The 19874-nt window shown below is 39.4% G+C and overlaps 1 protein-coding gene across 1 annotated transcript; it reads right to left on the bottom strand.

Annotated features, from left to right (window-relative positions):
- Nucleotides 1-85: 85 nt before the first annotated feature.
- LOC125068935 (anaphase-promoting complex subunit 1) lies at nucleotides 86-18109 on the bottom strand. The gene is made up of 24 exons (XM_047678324.1): nucleotides 17977-18109; nucleotides 17701-17899; nucleotides 16845-17165; nucleotides 14483-15822; nucleotides 14215-14413; nucleotides 13874-14034; nucleotides 12828-13565; nucleotides 12056-12206; nucleotides 11363-11554; nucleotides 10947-11097; nucleotides 10451-10603; nucleotides 9990-10233; nucleotides 9746-9908; nucleotides 9379-9558; nucleotides 8956-9129; nucleotides 8635-8826; nucleotides 8430-8553; nucleotides 7921-8122; nucleotides 7708-7827; nucleotides 7201-7334; nucleotides 6857-6962; nucleotides 3245-3387; nucleotides 1764-2187; nucleotides 86-358 (listed from the first exon to the last, which is right to left on the bottom strand). The coding sequence occupies exons 1-24, from the start codon at nucleotides 17998-18000 to the stop codon at nucleotides 323-325; spliced, it is 5871 nt and encodes a 1956-aa protein (XP_047534280.1). The 5' UTR covers nucleotides 18001-18109; the 3' UTR covers nucleotides 86-322.
- Nucleotides 18110-19874: the final 1765 nt, after the last annotated feature.

The following is a 19874-nucleotide window of genomic DNA, read 5'->3' as shown; positions in this document are numbered from 1 at the left end:
AAAACAAAAAATTGGTTGAACAGTTGAATCTTTATTTTAAGCAATAAAAGAATCGAACAGTGGGTGTTATAAATGAAAGTCGTCATAACTTTTGTAAAAATTTATTTCTATATTACATTTACTTATACTTAAAAAGCACTGATCGACTGCGCTGGGAATATACCAGTGCACAAGTGTGTGTGCAAACAGTGTTGTGCACTTACTTTCCTGTTCTCACAGTTCGAAAAATTCGACACGACCAGAGACCAGACGTAGGACGAACGTCTTTACGAGTATTCAAAGAAACTACAACATATTTGACAACATGATTGCTTATTGAGAATTATCTTTGACAAAGACGCAATAACTTTAATTTGACCGATCCGGGAATATAAGTAACAACTCGAGTACAAAATTTTATATCTATGATAGGTGTAATTTCTGTTTTCACTAATTTGCCTCATTAATCTTCATTTCTAGAACTCACACCACTGAAATGCCACGTTAAACTCAATTATGTTGGTGACATTAATTATGGGTGGATCACAAAGGAACATCCAGTCGAACTAGCGATCTACGTATATCTTAAACTGGATAAAAGTTCTATTAGGTTCTATACGGTACTATTAATATTTTATTAAACTTATTTTTTATATATGGTGTAGAGAGATGGACATGCTTTTCTATATGTGCAAGGAACAAGCATGGCATTAAAACTGGTCATTATGTCAAGATTCTAATAGAGGTCAACGAGTAGCCATATATTATAAAGTATTGCGAATATTCATACGATAAAAATGTTCATGTAACATTTGATAATATTTTAGTTTAGTTTGACTATGAAATTTAATACACCAATTTGATTACACATATTCAATTAGCCTACTATCACGTCATTTAAAAAAACACTCAGAAATAAATTTACAAATGTGAATGTACAAATGAACACAAAAGTAGATACTCTCAGCGACCACATTAGCTCTCTCGTCACTGCGGTCCGTCAAAGTTTAGACATCACCGCCAGAGGCGTCAGACGCGGGCGCGGCTAGCACCAGTCGTGCACGCAGTCCCCGCGGCAGGCCGACCGAGTGACGTATCTGCCGGCCAGCCCCGCGGATCACCGCAGCAGCGCGAGCGCCAGCGCGCGGGCGGCGGGCTCGAGGGGCGCGGCGGGCGCGGGGGGCGCGGGGGGCGCGAGCGCGGGCGGCGGCGCGCCGGGCGCGGCGGCGGCGTGCAGGGCGCCGCGCGGCAGGTCGTGGCGCACGAGGAAGGCGGCGAGGATGCGGCGCGTGTCGTCGTCGCCGGCGGCGGCCGAGCGGCCGCTGGGCAGGCCGAGGTGCTTGCGCAGGTAGGGCGTGATGCGCGGCTCCCAGCGGTCGAAGATGGCGGCGACCCGCTGGCGGACGGCGGACGTGAACTCGGTCGAGATGAGCGGGTCGTTCTGCGCGTCGAGGCCGTCGATCGTCATCTCGCTGGCGGTCCGCTCGTTGTGGCCGTCGATCAGCGACAGCAGCAGCTTTATTTGCCAGACGTGGTAGGTGGTCGGTTCGGTCTTCATCGTTTTGATTATCTGTAATAGAGATATTTTTCTCGAGTATGTCTAGGTTGTAGATGTTAAATAAGATACTTCCATTTAAAACTAAAAGTCACAAGATAAATGACTCATTCTGAGAGCCTTATTATCTTATGATAATCTATTATGACATATGAGCCTTATAATTTTATGACCCGCTCTTTCCTGAAATGTATTCAGAGATGCAAAAGAAATAGCACGACGCTGCCTATACCTTCATGAAGGTGGTCCAGATGGGCAGTGCGCACATGATGTCCTTGACGACGCACTCGTAGACCAGCATGGCGAGCCCCTGCAAGTACTCCCGCTCGTCCCGCGTGTACTTCCGGCACAGGCACTGGCGTGGCAGTTGTGCGTCGCTCTTGACTCCCTTGCGCTTCCTGTGCAGCAGCAGGCAGTCGCCGCACAGATCGGAGCCGTTCACGTTCTTGTTCAAATAGTGCTTCACGAAGTTCTTCACTTTTTCGTCATTCGTGAACAGTTCTATATTCTCCGGTGTCACGGACCAGATGTTGGACTTGTCCAAAGTGAGAGTTTGGGCTAGGATCGTCAGAAAACCGTCAGGATCGTCGAGATATGAGAGGCAACCGGCGCGTTGCTTGATATCGACACACCATGTATATTCTAGGAACGTTCTGAAACATTTTTTAAAATAATTATTAATAAAGTAAAAAATAAATAGTATACAACATTACTTAACAAAACTAATAAAAATTTACACAAAAAAAAAACTATTAATTAATTATTCAAGAAATAAGAATTTTAATTGATAATAAAAAGTAGAATAATTATATCAACTGTGTATCTTTAAAGAAATTCAATAATTGAACTTTAAAAATAGGTAAACTATCAAAAATAATGTCAAGGTCAGAAAACTTCGAGTTCGGATCACTCGGTCGGACTGATGGAGAATTATTTTCTAAATTAGACCTGTTTCACACTTCATAGAATAGGGCGCATAGTTTTCTTAGTGGAACATTAAATACAATAAATATTTTTTATATAGAAGATTGTGTAGGAGCGATGGTTCTACGCGACTAAAGTGATTTAAAGCTACATTTCTCCAACTCTTTTAAAGATTTACGCAAGATGACGTAGCAGTCGCTTTTATAAACGATTCTAGTACAATTTCTGTGAAGAGGGTTACCAAATGTTACTGCAGTATTCAAATTTACTCCTCACTAGATAATTGTAAAGTTTGATGGTAGAAAAGGTCCGACGGAATTATTTGGAATTTCATAATACAAAACTCTGTAACTTCGTTGATGATTATACTTTCGATGTGATTGGTCGAATCTTAATTTGTAGTCTAGTGTAACGCTTAAATCACGCATCGCTCGTATGTCGGTTAGTTTTTCAGTCCCTATATAATACTGACGCTGGTATAATATTTTTTCTAGTAAAACTAATTAAATAACATTTCTTGCTATTGGGAAGCATTTGGTTGTTGTTACATCATGATCAGATGTTTGACTACCCCAGCAACACTTCAAAATCAGTGGCAATCAATTAGGCTTTCGAGTGCTGAAAATTTTAAATAATAACATTTATGAAGATATTGAAAAAAGTAGGTCCTAAGATTTTAAGCAATGCTGCTTTATTCTTCCAAATATCAAATCACTGATGAGAGAAAGAGACAAATTAATGTTTCATTAAACAAAAAAACGTATGGGCGGTAAAACTTTTACTCACTTTAGTTGATCCCAGTTATGGTCTCTGTGGAAGGTAATCGGCCAATACCGAGGATCATTTATTTTGACCTCTCTAAGAGTGTTTAGCTCTGGTATTATACAGGGGGCTTTCATTTCTTTAACAACCCCTTCGAGATTTATTACCTGAAAATAAAAAAGCATATTTCAATAATTACTTAAGATAAGCATCCTTTTAGTTTGTTTTAAAGATTTAAGTATTTAAAACAAATTCGACCTATCTCTTTTATAAAACTACTTATTATAATCATTTTGTATTTAAGTTTCAATCCAGCACTGATAGATGGCGTTAACTGAATTACGAAAGCAAGTATCGATTCTGGTTAATTACAGTGTGCTATCGAGACTACCTAAGGTAAGTATTTTTTATATAACCTAAAATTTTATAGATAATCCAAAAATCATAGAAACATTTCCTGTTACCTAAATCAAACATCATCTAAGATTATACATTTTTCAAAGGTGACTTTTGTGGTATCATTAATTGTAGCAATAAAATTATTTGCTTAAGAAACTTTGTTGAAGGAAAAATATAGCTCTTGCTTGAGCCACAAAATTAATATCTATTATTTCTATTGACTTGGCTCTCTACCATTGAAGAGTATTTACAATTGATAAGGCCACAATTTGGCATTGTATGTTTTAAAGTCATGACTTGTCTGCTTTTAAACAAAAAAACAAAAACATCTATTACAACGTCGAGTTTATAGCAAAACACTGCTGGTGTTTAAATGACATTTCAAAATTATAAAAATAAAATATTATCTAAATCATTCTTAGTTGATTTTCATGTTTCTAAGACTTTCATACCAAGTTACCCCTTCCATTTCAGCCTACATAGATGAAATTTCCAAAAAATATTTCTTATTGGACGCTTACTTTGAAAATTAATCTTTGAGCCCAATTTCAGTTTTCTAACTCGGTATTGGGTGTACGTTGAAAGTAAACAAATCAAATAAAATATCAAGTAAACTTTACAATAAAGCGTTTTTGAATTGTCAATATTTAAACACTACCACCGTTTCGGAAAGCAGCCTCTTGCAAGAAGAAACAGCAAAGAAACTCGCATAGTTGCTTTTTTTCAAATAAACAAATTTACAATGTTGTTAATCAAAATGATTGCTCAATCAGTCCTGTGATGGAACCCGAGCATAAATCAGGCGTTTTTTATTTATAAATTAATTTAATCTTAATAAACTTATTAAATTTAAATTGTACCTTATTATTTATACCATTGCTCAAAAACGACCTCTTTACCATATGCAGGCGGAAAGTAGGGATAACAGTTTATTTTTATTTCTTGTATTAATATTATGTAGTGATCAGATTTTATGGAATATTTTTGTATATTCTTCTGTATAAACATTATATTATCATAAACATATTGTGAAGCAGCCGTTAATACACCTATTTCTTTAAATTTTTTGCATAATTATGTCCTATAACTAATATTGTGAATAGTTCAGAGAGCTCTTATCTGCAGAAAAATACAGATTTAATATCTGCGGCATTACCCCATAACAACATTCCATATAACATAAGACTAAAAAAAATACTAAAATAGACTAGTCTAGCAGTACATATGTCTGTGATCCTATGAAACCTTTAGAAGATTTCTTCAATATAATAAATTCAAGTTAAGTTCGCTTTGAATTATCTTTGTATATAGCTGATTTATTTTTGTTATACCCTCTGTTTCAACAGCGCAGCTACAAAACTTAATTGAAATGTACCTACTTAATTTTCCTTAGTCAATTTTATTGTGATAATTTCAATACCGAAGCTCTCAAACCTCAAAAGATGTATGTACATATATAAGTAAAAAAGATATAATTCTTATGACAATCTCATTAATTTGTCCTTTACCTAGTTACCATTGTAACTAGGTAAAGGACAAATTAGAGTTAGCTGATCATATTGTTTTGTTAAATCTGAATCACAGGACAGTCATTTGTTATACATAATATAACAAATGACTAGGTTTTTTATTAATTATCCATTAATCTATAGGAAAATTTACTGGAAACATAATATAATCTTAGTTAGCGGCTTCGCTTACATTGGAATTTTGCTCAATATCTACCGAAAAAAATCTTTATGGATTGGGTATTTTATTTATTGAAAAAGGTAAAAGAATTTATAAGATCTTGCTACGACTCAAGCGAGTTAAGACTTCACTTTTGTTGAGGCTTGTAAATAAATAAAGAATCAGTCGTTGTTGGCAATTACGTGAAGGTTTCTAGCAGTACTCTGTCAGAAACTCTGTCAGAAAACAGAAATGGATGGACTACCATCAATGTACAAACAGGTGGCGCGCGTAACAAATCGTATAACATATTTACCTTTGATAGTAATTATTTTAAATTAAAAAATACTATAAAATTTAATCTTTAGTTGTATCTGTGAATGTATGCGTTCGTGGGAGCGTAAGTTTGCGTGCGTGCATGGCATATACGTGCGACCAAATTCTAAATTACAGAATAAATTTATTTCATAAACTTTCATCTAACCGCTCAAAGTAACTTCATTTAAGAAAACAAACTCAATTATAAATTTTTAAAAAAGTATTGTTTTGATTCACATTTCATTAAAGACTAGTTGACGCCTAGAGGCTCGCTTGTGTTTAAGACTTTGGTAGGTGTAAAGTGTGAAAAATTGCCTATGTATTTCCATGGGATTCAAGTTTGCTTTATAACAAATTTATTTTAGTGGTTCTATCGTAACAAACAGACAGAGGGACAGAGTAACATTCGCATTTATAACATTAGTGTAGTTAGTACAGATTACTTATGTAGATATTATCGATAAGCTCATACAAATATCAGATAAGGAACACATTGAAATCATCGACGAATCGTCCGTAACATCTCGTGATAAATAAATGAAGATATTGTTATACGATTACGATCACTATAACCGTCTTTGTATTCTTGCGGCTTTTACCAATATCAATGAAAAAAGCAATCGATCAAGTGATTAATTTAAAAAGTCTTATGTTTTAGTGCTGGTAAACAGACAGTTTCCTGTTGGGTATTCTCCAAGTCCATTCTGTAAGTCATACCGTGTTTTGTGTACATTTGTTTTTTGTTTTATTTTCAACTTTATCATTTAAACAATAAGGCTGACACCGTTCGAGCAAAAACAAATTTATAGGTTCGAATGTTAAAGCACGTAACACGACGTACGGATCGATTGAGGACGATCGAATATAGCTAACTCCACGAAACGAGGTGTAAAGATAAATGTCCTTGTGTGCACTACAGAAAATAGGGCGCGCGCATCGAACAATGAGGTGCGAGTCATTTGTTCCCCGTGCGAACTGGTGAATAAAATGCGTTCATAGATGGTGTTGCACCTCAAAGAGCCAGCTGTGACGCGTATCATTAATATTACCTAAAATAGGCTATAAAAGATCTTATACAAAAGCTTTTAAGTCTAGCTCCTCTACTCAAACCTGTTCTGAATAAAGATTCTCGTAAAAAATATTTGATGTTAATTTAACGCATTCCGTTTGAGTTTAATCCGATCAATTCTTATGTTGTTAACTGTAACCACGACAGCTCTCTAGCCCTACATAATAAAAACGAATTCATACTTGTATGTGAGCGTAGCAGAGCTTCCCCGTGTCGAGGTCGCGAGGCAGGATGAGGCGAGGCTCCACGGCCAGCACGTACAGGTGCCGGAAGGCTTGCAGGTGATATCTACGAAATAAACGACTTGTATTCAATTCGAATTCGATATATTATGAATATTTGTTATAAACGTTTTGCATTCGCATCACCACACAATACAGACACATTTTAAAGGGACAGAAAAAAAAAAAACATTTGAAAGGAGTCCTTCTATAATTGGCTTAAATCTATAATTTGACAAATGACCAAGCATGAAAAAAGTAAATAAAAAAAGGGGAATTATAATATTGTAGCGAATAGTGCGCACCTGTTGTCTTCGCTGTGCGTGGGGAACTTGGGGAAGAAGGCCGTGATCAGGGCGGCCACCGCCTCCGGGGAACTGGACAGCGTGCAGCGGCCGCCGCCCAGGAACAGCAGACCGATGGTGTTGTGGACCGCCATCTGGTGCAGGAACCGAAACAATAAATTGAATGTTTTAAGTCGATTGTGGGTTGAATGGTAAATAAATATAAATTACACATCGATATTCGGTCACTCGAAGTCAAGCATTTCTATCTGCACCTCAGTTATTGCACATAGACAGCGATATTTTTGTTTTCTCTGTGAAATGGCTCACCGCTAGTGTAATTACTCACACGGGAGATGAAATACTCGGCGAAGGAACGCTCAGGTAGCAAATAACTTACAACTTTTAACAATACCACTCCCAACGTACAACGGTGCAACATACGATCAAGGAACAGTTTGTTGTCTATCGTACTTCGAATGACGGCGTGTGCGTGTGCGTGCGCGTGCGCGTGTGCGTGTGCGTTACCTGCGCGCCGTGCGTGAGCGGCGCGGGCGCGGGCGGCGCGGCGCGCGGCGCCACGGGCACGCGCGCGCGCAGGCGCCGACACACGCGCAGCACGCTCACGTCGCCGCGCCCCGACATTATCTGGGGACGACAGGTCGTACATATCGGTGATCATTCGAGTGAGACTCGGAATGTGACCGAGCACGGTCCGAGAGGTCTCGACGTCGGCGTTACCATCCCGGCGGCCAGCAGGCACACGCAGGTGCAGGCCTCGAGCGTGGAGCCGCCCGCCAGGTCGGCCAGCGGGCGCGCGGCGAGGCGCAGGAACAGCGCCGTGTAGTGCAGCGCCGCGTCGCGCGCCGCCTCGCAGCCCGAGCCCGCGAAGCGCAGCCCCAGCGCGAAGCACGCGCCCGCGATGATGTTGCAGTACGCCTGGCTGCGGGCGCCGGGGTTAGCGTGCGAGGAGGCGGCTGCGCGCCTCGATAGGGGGTGAGCTCACAAACTTCGACTACTTTACGGGACTTTTTTTACATTTATGTCTGATTATATTATATTAATCAACGAAAGAATAAATTCGTTTTTTAATCTGATGTTAATTTGGTTTTACCAATGAAACCGATTACCATACTAATACTACTTTACCATACAATAACAGCTAATAACAATTATCAGACACGTTTATTAACTGATACTATGCTAAGTAAATATGACTATCAAAATGGTAAAAAAATTTGACGACTAACTTCATCGCCTCGTAGTCGATATTATCCTCCGTCGGTTTCACGAAGCAGTAGGGCTTGATAGTGGACGGCACCTGGCTCTCCACCCACTCCTCGCTCGCCTCGATGTCGTCCCACATCACCAACCCTGCACAGAGACACGATCGTTGACTGGCACGTCGGCGGGCGTACGTGCGGATGCGTGTGCCTGCGTGTGAGCGGGCCTCACCGCGGGCGATGACCCTGAGCATGAGCAGGTCGGGGCGCACGAAGTCGAGCAGGTAAGCGGTGCGCGGCGGCGCCAGCCACGCGGCCACGGCGGCGCTGCGCGTGCGCAGGAACAGCAGGCCCAGCGCCAGCGTGGCGCCCGGTGACGTCACGTCCAGGTTCAGCGAGCCGCCCTTGCGCTCCTTGCACGTCCCTGGCGGAGCCGACGCTTGATTACTACATTGTCGATGTGAGGCATTATTATCACGAGATAGATTAGTGTGAGCTACTATTTCGCACGCCGATGATGTAGAATGGAGACCCACGGTGGGGGCGGACTGACCGTTGGGCTTGCTATCCCCCCCCAGCATGTAGGTGCGGAGGCGGGGCGCGATGTGCGCCAGGTGCGGCGCGGAGCCCCCGCTGCGCAGACACACGAGGCCGAGCGCCAGCCCCGCCGCCAGCGCGTACCCCTCGCGCTCCACGCAGTTCTCCAGCTCGGGGCCCGGCGGCTTGCCTGCGCGCGACACATTCATTGTTCGTTTCGATTATTTGTGGTGGGTGCAGTTGAGTGTATGTGCATGTGAGTAAATATAAAAATTGCGTTAGATAACTTGGCAAAAAAGGAATTATTTATTTACATAAGCCTCTCTCGTAAATTAATCAGACTACTATTAAATACTACGGAATAAAAATCATCACTCAAAAAAAAAGTAAAAACAAACGATGCGGAAGTAAATGAAGTCATTGAGTTACGTATACGCACCGATCTCGTTCAGCAGCACCTGCGCGTAGTGCGCGTGCGCGGTGCCGCGGTACAGCAGTCCCACGCCCAGCAGCGCCGCCACGAGGATGCCTTGCTGGATGTCCAGCTCGATGGAGGTGGTCGGCAGCAGCGGCTCCAGGTGGATGCTCATCATTTTCGTGGCTTGTACGTCCATCGTGCCTACGGTTTAAGATAACACGACATCGTTATTTTAATATTTATTTTAATGTCAAAATCAGACTTCAAATGAATTGAATGAAAAATATTAACGCTTAAATTATAGGCCAGTGAGTAAATTATCAACAATTTTACACTATGGCGTTTGAAATATGTATAAGTACATATTATACAATTTATTTCGCCTCACCTCTGTAGGTGGCGGCCAAGCCGAGCAGCAGCCCGATGCTGATCATCTCGTGACATTTCACCAGGTACTCGTACATATTCATGAAGGGCATGTCCCGGAGGTGTCCGTTGAGGCCCAGTGCCAGCAGGAACCCGGCGTGCTCGGCGGACATGTCCTGCGTGCCCTGCGGGGGGGGGGAGCAGACGGCGTTAGTGGAACGGACTGATGTGGGGCGGGGAGGGGAGGTGAGCCAGTCGCGCCTCACCCGCGGCTTGTTGTAGATGATCCAGCTGGCGTGGATGCTGGCGCCGGTGACGGGCACGAGCGCCAGGCCGGCGGCGGCGCCGTTGTGGAAGCTGGGCCACAGCAGGCAGTGCGGGGGGGTGTCGCCGCCGCCCAGCGCCACGGCCGAGCAGCGCGGGGGGGGGCCGCGCCCCGACACGCACAGGCGCGGCGGCGACAGCGGCACCGTGGGCCGCACGGGCAGGCTGCGCAGCGACAGCATGCCTCTGGGGGTGAAACGTGCATGTGGTGAAAAAGTTACGGCTTTTTTTGTTAAATAGTAAAAAAGTGTTTACTTATTTTTTACTTCCTATAAAATCTTTCAAGCTGTGTGTTCGAGGTGTGGGTTCGAATATTATAACAGATAATTAGGAGGTACAAAGTACACTCCAAAGAATGAACACCAGTGTATGAATACAAAACTACTAACTAAGATGATTGTACCTTGCCACGGGTAACGCCATAGTCCTGGTACTGATAGCGTACAGGTGTTTCTCTTGCTCCTCGATGAAGTCGTGATCGGAGACCTCGGGCCTCTGGGTGAGGTTGATTGTCACTGGGATTGAGGACTGGAGTAAGTTGAATACTTCCGTCATTCTGAAAAAGGTTTTCCTATATTAAATATTTTTGCAATAATGTTTACATGTGTTTTTATGTGTTTAATTATAAGAAATGCTGGTTTTTAATTTCCAATCAAATCAAAATACTCTGTTTATTTATTATGACGGCCTTAACGGAACTTTTGGGTAAGAATTTTACAAAAATCTTGAAACATTATGCTACAAATATAAAGTTTTCACCAAATAAATCAGTCAGATACAAATTCAGTAATAAGCCATTCAAGTTTTGGGACATTCTGTATATACAATTGTTATTTGAAAGTATTATTTATTGTTTTTAATTTATTTATGTATATTGGTGAAGTAACATCACAGATTACCTGTGGTCTCTTGGATACAGTAAATTTAAGAGCTTGGTGTTTAAGTGTTCCATGCCGGTGCTCTCTTCTTCGTTCTTGTTCACCGTCTCTGTTGACACTTGTGCCAGTTGAGTGTACGCTGTGTCCTTCTCTAACACTTCCAGAGCCAATGCTGTGGGAAAGAGACAATATAAATATATATATAGGCGATTAGTGTTCGCCCGCAGTCTGTTGGGAGAGTGGGGTCAACAGGAGATCTCAGTTGTCCATTAGTAGTTATAAAAGTATCCTATGTCTTTACTTGGGGTTCATAAAATTTGAATGTAGCAAACATTCAAATTTTATGTAATTCGGTTAAGTGGTTTTGCCATGAAAGTGACACAGACCGACAAGAGTTACTTTCGCATATATAATATAAGTATAGATGTTGTATTTACACTCCATATATTCATCAGTAGACTTGATAGTATCCGCTATCTCTGCTTGCAACGCGAGGTCTTCTCTCATGACCAAGTTGTAAGCCTCTCCGGGCCAGTCTGCAGGAGGGTCGCTCTTACATCGACTGAATATGGTCACCAGCAAAAGTGCTATCGCTGGTGGCAAGTTGTCTATATCTCGAGGAGTTATACCTGAAAATAATATAAATTTAGCTTATTAATACTTGAAATATTTCGTCGTTCTGAACTAGGCAAGTGTTTTTTCAAACTTTTAAGTGTCACAGGATACAGGTTAAAGAAAAAGAGTGAGTATTCGTGGGTCCTATAATGGACTAAAATATATAATTTGTGGTAAGGAACTTAATTATATCTGTTTTTTTTTTATAATAATTTATCTTAAACCCATGTCAGAAACTTTTTTGAACAGTTAAGTTAGATTTTTCTTTTAAATAGCGATTACAAGTAAACCCTGCCAAAATATCTTCTTAACTATCAGTACAGGTCTCAATAGGAAAAAAATAAATACGCGGTGTTTAAAACCATTGACATTATCATATAGCCTTGGGCGTCAGAATTTTCAGACTCGAAAGGGGATTGCCTCATCGAGAAGTTTGAAAAACACTAAACTAGATCAACAACGCCGGAATCTCGATAACAACAGATGACTCGAGCTCGGCCCGCGGCGGCGCTCACCGCGGTCGCGCGCGAGCAGCACGGCGGCGGCGGGCGCGGCGGCGCGCGCGCAGGCCTCGCGCGCGCGCGGCGTGCTGCTCGCGCCCACGGCCTCGCGCGCGCTCAGCGCCTGCACGCCCGCGCTCGCGCCGTACCCCACCGTCGCCAGGATCTGTTCATTAGGTGTCCATCAGATTATTGGTGATGTCCGCTGTGTTGATTATAAAAAATCCTCTCGAGTAGCTTGTATACTGATCTATATATAAATGGCTAATGGTAATTGAGATTAATAAACTTCGATATAGTAGAACCATGCAAGTTCGGGTTTCTTATATTCTAGATCGTTCTGACTCCTCGCTCGTTGTGGCTGCAGCACAAGGATTTCAGTAACTTTAAATTATTCGGTACGTATTTCGGTACGGTACGGTAAGACACATAGAACATAGGTTTTTCTGGGATAATTTATACGTGATCATTTACACCTGGGATGTTATGGACACGTAGTTTCGAATCTGGATATAGAGACGGATATGTGAATAAAATTTTACCAGTATTAGATTTCGGTGATTCTTAAGGAATTGTTAGAGAGGAAACCACAAGGTAATGGTTTGACATTATTAATAGGCTGTTATTTGGTATTAGGTATAGTCACAGAAAAAGCTAATAAATAGCCTTTAAAAAAGAATATAGTGTAGAGAAAAACAAACACAGCTCCAAATAAAAGGGATAAGGGTAATTATCCCGTTTATTTGGGACTATTACAATGATATTGAATATAAATTTGGACACTGACCTCGATTATATCCCTGGACATATTATTCACATCCGGCATAAACGGATAGTATCCGACGTCCATTTCCTTTAACATTGAATTTATATAATGAAATATATTGGGTGGCTCGGTGTTAAAATAGTTCGGCTGGGTCAATTTCTTCAGAACCGCCTCGGACATCTGCGAGTCGTTTTGATCGTATTCGTAGTTATATTCCGTTGGGAAATCTAACCAGTAATGATTAACGTAGTTGTCCAAGCCCAGATCTTTCGATATTTGGTAAAGAAAAGTGGACAGGGGGCTCAGATCGCTCGCCAGGAGCGTGTTCAATTTAATATCTTCGTACGCCAAATGGAAAGCGTAGAAAACTTGTACCGTGTATGGGAAAAGTAGGGAGTTGGTGTTAAATTGTGAAGGTTTTTCATTTTCCTCGTCTCGTTTTTTGTTCGATCGCGAATGTCTCGTTTCCGCTTGTATTTGGTGCAAGTTCAGCATATTGGCGAGGGAGTTTCCCATCGTTTTGTGCATTTTGGAATTGAGCATGTATTCCCAATCGTCTTGAGTTCCATCGCTCGAAGTTCTCTGCTTCTTCGTGACCACTTCGACGTGTTCCTCGTCATTATGTCGACTCTGAGATAGTTTCTCTACGTCATAGCCGATTAATGATAAAAGGAGATTGGAAAACATGACCCATTCTTGCTCGGGTGTTAGATCTTGCGTTCCTGGAGCGTTTCGTACGCCGTACCATTTTATGATGACCTATAAATGCAATTAATTCAGTTCTGGTACCTATTTAGGAGCATTAAATGAATGAAAACGTTTTACATAGCTGAATACTTAGAAGAATGTATAATATTTATGTGATCATCTCACTAATACTAGAGATGGGATAGTTTGAATGCTTACTCAAGCACGCTAGAACGGTCGAATGGATTTGAATGAAATTTGGCACAAAGATACATTCTTTTCGGTTTTCTTTATCGCGGAAAAATGTACCTAAAGTTGGCAATACTATTTAATAAATTCGCTATCAGCGAATGTCGCTATTTTAGGTCAAGTTCGGGCACCTGCATGGTGACGTCGGCGGGCAGCGCGTGCGCGAGCGCGGCGCAGCAGCGCGCCACGAGCGGCGAGCAGGCGCGCTCGGGCAGCGCGATGCGGTACAGCTGCCCCGCCTCCGACCACACGCTCACGCGCGCGCCCGCCGCGTCGCACAGCCGCCGCACGCCTGCAGCAGCCACACTTCACTTACATTTAAAATACTCAAATAGGGATACTTGCGATTTTGTTTACCTTCTAAATATATGTTTTTTTTTTCTTTTTTGTTAATTCAATTTTATTTTTATAAACAAAAATTGTCTTTAGTGAGAATATAAATAATCGGATATATTGACGGCATCAACCTCACCTAAGTTTTCCTTTTGCTCCAATCTCGATGCCGATGAGTGCGGCACGGGCGACAGGAGATGTAACGCGGAATCGTCGAACGTGTTCGTTTCGCACCGAGTCGGCAGCAAGCTGCTCCGCCTCGGAAACGGCGACTGGAATGTGTTTCGCTTGGTGTACGGGGAGTCTATCAATCTCGCCAAAATACCACCCACGTGTACCTGAAACGGACAGAATTATACACACCCAGTACAGACGAGTAGAAAGCTGAAATCGTGTCCAACTCATACCTTGCCGACGAAGCTGTTCCCCGACTGTAAAATGATATTTCCAGACTCGTCGATCAAGGCTATCATTTTCAAATGTTCCAAAACGACCGCGTCTTTCGCCAAAATAGAAGATATCGATCCGACGATGATATTCGTCTTAGACATTTGCCCGTGCGAATGAGATTTCTGCAACCTAACTATTTGCAGTCTCGTCACCCCGGTGACCTTTACCATGAAACATAAATAGTTATGCCCAACAAGATCAGTGTGTAAGAATGCTTTTATATCATTTGGACTTTCGACTGGATCTCGTCTGATTACTTGGCTGTCTGTCCATATGTGGTCTAAACAAATGTCTGGGTACAGAGGCAGAGACGGCGGTGTCTGATTTATGGTGTTGGCCATCATGGACGTAGAGCTAGCTTGGCCAATAGACGCATGTGGCGACAAGCCTTGTTGATGGAAAACGTTAGCCATTGGACTGTTTTGCCTAGAACGAGAAGGTGTGGAAGGACCTTTTTTGGAATGAAATGGACTTCCTGCCGTCCAGCTTGTAGTATTCCGCATGCTGTGCATGGGACTCCCAACGAAATCACAAGATTGACTAAAAGCAGTCGAAGAATTCATATTCGGACACATCGCTAGACATTCGTCTCGAACAGCTTTCCGGATCTTCCATAGAGAGTGCGTTTGTAACTTCCAATCATATAAGAGTATTATACTTGGATGCGTGCTAACGAATATAATTTGTAAATCTCCATCGTTATAGTATTGCAAGCCCTGAGCTGATGATTTCATAAGAATCGGCGTGACTTCGTCCAGCGGATGTGACAAGGAGAAGCAAGTTGGTAAAGGGTAATCTTGGTCGTAGCCAGAGATGGACTCGGCTCTCAATCTGGCGCTCATATTGAAGGGAAATGTCCGGGATTTGGAAAATGAGCTATTGTGAGATTCATTTAATTTTAGAAAAGATGTAGGCAACATTGAATTATGCAAAACTGGTGTCGCATCCTTCTCAAGCAGAACACCATATTTCATCGGCCAGATCTTTTTAACTTGAAACGGAATACTTGTAATGTATTCTCTGCCATCAATGGCATACACCCTCATACATTTACTGTCTATAAGTACTATAGATGGCATGATCTTTTTCTTGATATGTTCCGTTGTATCTTCGATTTTAATGTTCTTTTTGACGTCGCCAATTTGAGAGTTCAGTGCGTCAATTAACATGGTGTTGTTGATGTCTATATGAAAGTCAGCGAAGGCAGCATGTTTAATAGGATTTTCGATGGTGTAACAAGCTATTGTTTCACGGTGCTCGGGTCCAGATAATTTTTTTGCTGGTGTCGAGATCAAACCTGTTAATATATATAAAGTAATGATTAGATATAAGCATTACGAGTTTTTAAAATTAGATATTTTAAACCTTACATAATTAGCATATAATTTTAAATTAACTTGTAATTGGAAATTTATAATATAAAAAAAATATATAGCATACTGATGCTATATTTTTTTTTAATTAACATGAAGGCACACTTCTTGGTTCAATGTTAATACATGCAGATTTCTTAAACTAGAGGAAATATTTTATTTGTCATTATACATTCTCATCAATATAACATTACATATTATATGACATACAGATTATTCAAATATATGACAACATGACATAAATTATTCACATATAATGTACCTACAATACAAAGATTCATAAACAGTTTGAAATCATTTATAAAACATACAAATGTCTTTTAGAGAAAATCATGTAGATTAGTAGTGTTTTTATACATATAATCAATCGCACTATAACTTTGTTTAAAACAACACCATGATATTAATATATAATATAGTTTGATATGTTTATGCTCACTCATTTGGGTAACTTTTAATCATACGAGAATTAAATTAGTATTGAGAGAGGTAAATTAGTATTATGATAAAAGTTAAATATGTCATGGATTTTATTATATAATGGTATTTAATCCTGATAACATATACTATTCATTTTTTTTAGCATTAGCAGCCCGTAAATGTCCCACTGCTGGGATAAAGGCCTCCTCTCCCTTTGAAGAGAAGGTTTGGAGCATATTCCACCACGCTGCTCCAATGCGGGTTGGCGGAATACAAATGTGGCAGAATTTCGTTGAAATTAGACACATGCAGGTTTCCTCACAATGTTTTCCTTCACCGCCAAGCACGAGATGAATTATAAACACAAATTAAGCACATGAAATTTCAGTAGTGCCTGCCTGGGTTTGAACCCGAAATCATCGGTTAAGATGCACGCGTTCTAACCACTAGGCCATCTCGGCTCTATATAATATATACTATTCATAACTTATTAAAATTATATCTAATTTAAAAAGGAACAACTAACCTTTGGACCAAACTGCTGTGCATCCTTTGACATACAATTCTTCTTCATAAAAACAATCAGTTTTAGGATTTAGAGGCCTTTTTCTGGGTCGTTTATTTTGAGCACAGTGTAAATTGAATTTTTTCGATAAATTACTGGAACTATTAGCACTGCCACCTCTAGAAGTTCCGGCAGAGGCTATATCATCTTTTCTTAACCCACTCAGAAGCTCTGACTTTATTGAAATATTAAAGTCATTCTTTATACGACTCGGTGGTCGAAAAGAATCTAAGTAATCAAATCTCTGTTCCTTCTGTGTGTTTTCTGTGTCATCTGTATCATCTGAAATTGATTATATGATAAATTTGATATGAGGATTAATTGTCTGTCTTATGGTCAAGTGAGTGTTCTGTTTGTTTTTATTGGACAGTATAGCCTATTCCAACCACAAGAGGACAAATTAAATTGAATCAATGGTCAAGAGCTTGAATAATCTAAAATATTTAATGAGCTGTTATCGGAAGTTTGCAAGTTAACTTCAAGTGTACATAATTGAGTGGAATTATGCTATATTATAAATTAAAAAGCAAAATAAGATGGCAGGGAATATGTTAATGTAATGTTTGTTTGTCTCAATACATTATTTGAATGGAATAGGCAGTAGTAAATAAATTTAAATGTATATTTGTTTATTTACAGTTTGATTGATTGATATGAGTTTCTTACACTGACTTAGCATGGAAACAGTTTATAATTTTACAAAATTATATGAAAGTTTCAAATGGCTGGCACAACTCAGAACTTTGAATTAGTTTATTAATTATACAAAGATTAAATTGAAGTTTAAAGCTTGAAGGTAATTTAAGTATCTACTTGCCATCGACTCTGTAGAACACTTCTCGGATACACCACCACTCTTGATCCTCCTCCTTAGCCTCCAATAGACTTTCATCTTTAATTCCGAAGTTTGTTAATTTGTAAAGTAGAGAATTTTCTGATAACGACACATTGTGTCCCCTACTGTATATCTGACAAGGATGCTTAGCTATTACTGTCCTACCATGAGGAACAAACTCCTAAAAACACAAATAAATAAGTCTATAACAGTCCAGAATTAATCGTATAAACAAAAATAACGTTTAAGTATAGTTACCAGGGGTTCAGAAGCCGCAATCATTGTTTTGTCATCCAGATTTGAAATAATATAATTTTGGTACTTGCACGTGAGCGTAAAATCTTTTAAAATAAATTATATTTGTGTTTGTCTCGTTTGCAATTTGCTTAGAATCGCATCGAAATGCCGATCATGTAAACGACAATTAATGTCAATGTGACATTGAGTGTTGACAATTGACATTGACTATTATATGTCAAAGGTATAGTTTTGCGCACAATTCGGTTTCATATACAAATTCTTTGTTACTCAAATAACAGTTAGTCGTAGTTTTTAATATTATTGTAGAATCATTAAAAAATTTAGTATTCATACAAATTATGATAGTAAATTTGTAACCAAGTTCTCGGCTCCACAAATCAATTAATTTTTCCATGGGCAAAGAGTTCGCTTCTATAGTAAAATTTCAGAAATACATATATTATTTTTTAAATAAACGATAGTTGTTGTCTATAAACTCTATAAGACTAAAAGTATGTAGATAGTATCCGCTGATTTTCACATAGTTTAAATCATTTATTTCAATTGTAAACTATGACTACTGAGTTTATTGGCTATTCTTTTCGGTAGAATCTACAATATAGATTCTACATTCAAAGCCATTATTAACTTTAAATTTAATTACTTAAATCATAAAATAAAATTAATTTGTATCAAAACTTTAGTATTGATACAAATGATGTCATTACAATAAGAACCGGATCACTGAATAATTACTTTTCAATTTTATGCATTATTTTACTATAAAAAAAAATATCTACTGAATTCTATTTAATTCACATGAATAAAAAAATTAGGTTTAACTAAGTTAAAGCTCATACAAATATTGATGACAAACAAAATATACAATATTTCAAACGGCAATCGATATTTTTTCATTGGAGACTAATAGAAATCCAATCCATTTTAAAATGTGTGTCCAACTAGTGTTTCTTTTGTCGTTTTTATGTAGGTTTTTAATGGGTTAATTGAGATTAGAAAATGGGTCACCTGAAGGTAGGTGGTCACAGTCGCTCATAGATATTAGCAGTGTATGAGATATTAAGTATCCCTTAAATCGCCAATTCGATACTAACCTTGGGAACGAAGATGTAATTCCTTTTGTAACTGTAGTTACACTGGCTTACTCACCTTTCACATCGGAACAAAACAATACAATTTGTTGTTTTTTGATAGAATGTGATATGTAGGAAGGTGATTTTACTATATGGGTATATACCGACAAAGCACAAAGCCCTACCACATGGAGTAGAAATCACGTTAAGCGATATTGTATAATTTAAAATTGTAGGAGTTCTTCCATTATATTTATAGCCATTGTTTTTATTATGTAATGTTTTAAGGTTCTTAAAATATGGAAAAATCTATATTATAATATTATTATAATTGTGTCATTGTATTAACTTAACCATGCATTGCTTGTGTTGTGTAAGATAAAAAAAAAAGACTTAAAATAATTTTAGAATATTTTCTATCATAAGTAAAATTCAAGCCATATTACATATAAAATATATTTCATCAAATTTAAATGGGTTAAAAACCGGGAGTCCAAGCAAAAAATAAAATTTCAAATAGTTTTATAAGTGTTCTGAGCTTACATTGACAACCTCCTGCCTTCAAGTCAATTAAAAAATATTGACTTGCTTCTTAATTATAACAGCCTTAAAAAGCACCCCCACAAATGTGGGTTAAGGCCTCCTCTCGTTTTGAGAAGGTTTGGCTTCTTCTTCCATCATGTTGCTTCGATACCGGTTGGTAGGCACATGTGGCAGATTTCCTACATAGACATATTTTCAGGTTTCCTCACGATGTTGGTTATGATTCATGTGTTCTAACCACTTGGATGCCATTGTTTTTATTACAAACAAATCAATACA

Source organism: Vanessa atalanta, chromosome 14 (assembly GCF_905147765.1).
Source record: "Vanessa atalanta chromosome 14, ilVanAtal1.2, whole genome shotgun sequence".
NCBI lineage: Eukaryota > Metazoa > Arthropoda > Insecta > Lepidoptera > Nymphalidae > Vanessa > Vanessa atalanta.
This window is presented reverse-complemented; position numbering and strand designations above follow the sequence as displayed.